The 2,796-nt window shown below is 55.0% G+C and overlaps 1 protein-coding gene across 3 annotated transcripts in view; it reads right to left on the reverse strand.

The window, feature by feature from the left end:
• Positions 1-2,796, reverse strand: part of RORC (RAR related orphan receptor C) — a 32,603-nt gene that overhangs the window by 28,750 nt on the left and 1,057 nt on the right. For 2 of the 3 annotated variants that reach the window (XM_008061441.2, XM_008061442.2), the window contains exon 2: positions 1,495-1,524. In XM_008061441.2, the coding sequence (XP_008059632.1) occupies positions 1,495-1,524 (30 nt within the window). The remainder of the gene's footprint in view (positions 1-1,494; positions 1,525-2,796) is intronic. The other variant, XM_008061440.2, reaches the window with a different exon arrangement.

Below are 2,796 nucleotides of genomic sequence, written 5' to 3' on the forward strand. Positions count from 1 at the left end.
CACCCGCGTCACTCCCTGACCCGCTTTCCTCCCAGGGCTCTGCTCAGCATTTCCGTGGGGCCCTGTGGCTAGAGGCAGGCAAGACGCTGATCAGGATTGTGCTGAGCAAAGCAACCCCCACCCAGGAGGATGTAGCATCCTAGCGGCACCCCCAGCCCCTGTCTGCCCAGCTCAGGGAGAAGGTGATGTTTTGCTCTCTGACATGTTTCTGCTTGGAACAGGGAGGCTCTAGGCGATTTTGGGAGGGATGGCAGTGAGCATTCAGGAGGATCTGGAAGGCAACCAAAGGAGGACCATGGAGAAAAGGGGTGGCCGCTCCTACGGCAGAGAGGCCCTCATCAATTCAGGGACATATGCTTACAGAAGCCCTCAGGCTTCTGAGGGCATGCTCTGCCCCGATGGGCATAAGCTTTGGGACTGATGTGGAATGGGTACATTTTCTGGGGGACCAGTTTGTCCTCCCACAAACTAGGAGTTGCTCTGATATTTGTTTGTTTTTTTTTTGAGTTGGAGTCTCACTCTGTCACTCAGACTGGAGTGCAGTGGCACGCTCCCGGACACCGCAGCCTCGACCTGCTGGGCTCCGGCAATCCTTCCGCCTCAGCCTTCCAAGTAGCCGAAACTACAGGTGTGCACTACCACGCCTGGCTAATATATATATATATTTATTTATTTTTTAAATGTATTATAAGGATGAGGTCTCGCCAAGTTGCCCGGGTGGGTCTTGAACCTGCAGTCTCAGGCAATCCACTCACCTCGGTCTCCCACAGTGCTGGGATTACAGGCTGAGCCACCGAACTCGGCCTGATATTGTTTTAAGAGGTCCCTAGAGATGCTTACTCGCTAGTGTCCGCTGGGAAGTCTCTCTTGAGCTCCAGCACCTTCCTCACGTACTGAATTCTCAGTCTTTCAGGGTCCCAGGGCACAGAAGGTTCCTGTCCATTCTGTTTCCTGTCAAGATGAAGGCTTTCCTGCTCTCTAGTCCTGCACAGCCTGGCTCCAGGCTTGTTCACACCTCAGGACGTGTTAACCACAGAGATGAGCACCAAACCTGGCTCTGCACCACAAAGCCTGGTGCAGGCTCCCTGCCCTCTCGTGGTGGTGGCACTGAGTTCTTGAAGGCACCCCAGTCTCCTCATGCCCCCTGCCTCCACCTCCTTCCTTCCCTGGCCCAGTCATCTACCCTTCCCTCCATCTCCCTCTGTTCAGCATCTCTGCTCTCCTTTTTTCTTGGTTCCCTTTTCCTTTGTTCTCTCCATGTATCTTGACAGTCCACGCTTTCCCTCTCCAGGCTTTGTCCTCATCTTCCATTACCCTGATCTGTGGTTTCCTCACCCCTCCCCTCCTTCCTGTGGCCCCCTGTTTTCCCAGCTCCCTGTACCTCTGTCTGGCTCCTCCATCTCTGCCCAACCTTGGACCTTCCCTCACCCTTTCTGAATTTTTCTCCATCTCACCACAAGCCAGCACGGTTCTTGCCCCCGAGCCCCTACTCACAGGTGTGGGTCTTCTTTGCAGCTAGCAGCTCTGTAAAGAGGAGAGAGGGAGTCACTGTCAGAAGGTGAGAACATGAGGGGCTGAGACACTTCCCCCACTCCCAGGAACCTATCCCACCTCATGCCTTCCCGGCAGGGCCCGGCCTCTGAGAAGGCAGGCCCCTTTCTGCAGTACTCCCTCTCCATCCCCCTCTGCCCTTTGGCCATGCTGGCCCTCTTCCAGGTCTCCAAAAGTGCCAGGTTCTCCACAGGCTCTGGGACTCCCCCAAGCTGCTCCTTTTGCCTGGAATGCCCTTCCCTCCTACACCCTTAATCTAGCCAACTTCTCTTCCTCCCTCAGGTCTTGGATGATCTGTCTTCCTTGGAGAAAACCATACACGCCCCCTCCCCAGCCCTCACACTGACACACTCAGCTCCTTGCATTTGGTTTCCTGGCAGTCACCACATCACCTAACTGCCATAATTGTGTCGTTATCTATGAAATGGGTCTTTCCTGCCAGATCGTAAACCTCGTGAAGGCAGAGGCCATATCTGTCTTGTTCCCCTCGTTATTCTCAGAGTTCTTCATGGTACCTGGCCTATTGGCAGGGCACCGTAAATATTCTGCAGCCAGAGGTAAATTGTGGGAGTAAAACCTCTCCGTTTCAGAGGTGTGGGGGTTGGGAGTTGTGGGGAGAGGATGTCTGGAGAAAGAGGAGGGGAGAGTTGCAAACACAGACCCTTCACTGGCCCACCAGCCTGCAGAGGAAGGCATCCTTTCCCTGCTGCTGCTGGTGGCTGGGTCTGGGTGGAGACCAGGCAGTAAGGAGCACAGGTGGATTGTCGGGGGTCACAAGGATGCCCAGACCTCCAGGAGCAGCTGCTCAGGGTAAAGCCCTAGCTAGAACATGTTTGAGGTGGGGGGTGTCGCACAGTCATGCAGTTGGCATCTATGAAACATTTAGCCAGGGAGTCCTGGAAGGGGGCTCCCCCTGCCAGACCTTGGTCCATCCTCCAACCACATAGCAGCTCATTGTAGAGCACAGGGTCAGTGTTTTGTTCCAGAAAACCCTTCAGCCCTGCCATTTGCCCCCTACAGCTTCCCTAATCTCTCTGTTCTTCAGTTATTTTATTCCTTCTGCTGTCCAATCCTGACACCACCCACTCCCCACAAAACACTGTTACTCAGCCCAGGAGATGCTCCCCACTGGCAAGCTTCTGACACTGGGTTGCATGGGGGTGAGTGGGCCTGGAAGCCTGGGTGCTGCTGGAGTGGGGGGGAAACTGTTCAGAGAGGGTGTGACTCTGCCCGTCTCCACCCTCC

This window comes from Carlito syrichta, unplaced genomic scaffold (genome assembly GCF_000164805.1).
Source record: "Carlito syrichta isolate Samal-C Ts95f unplaced genomic scaffold, Tarsius_syrichta-2.0.1 Scaffold305252, whole genome shotgun sequence".
Classification (NCBI taxonomy): Eukaryota; Metazoa; Chordata; class Mammalia; order Primates; family Tarsiidae; genus Carlito; species Carlito syrichta.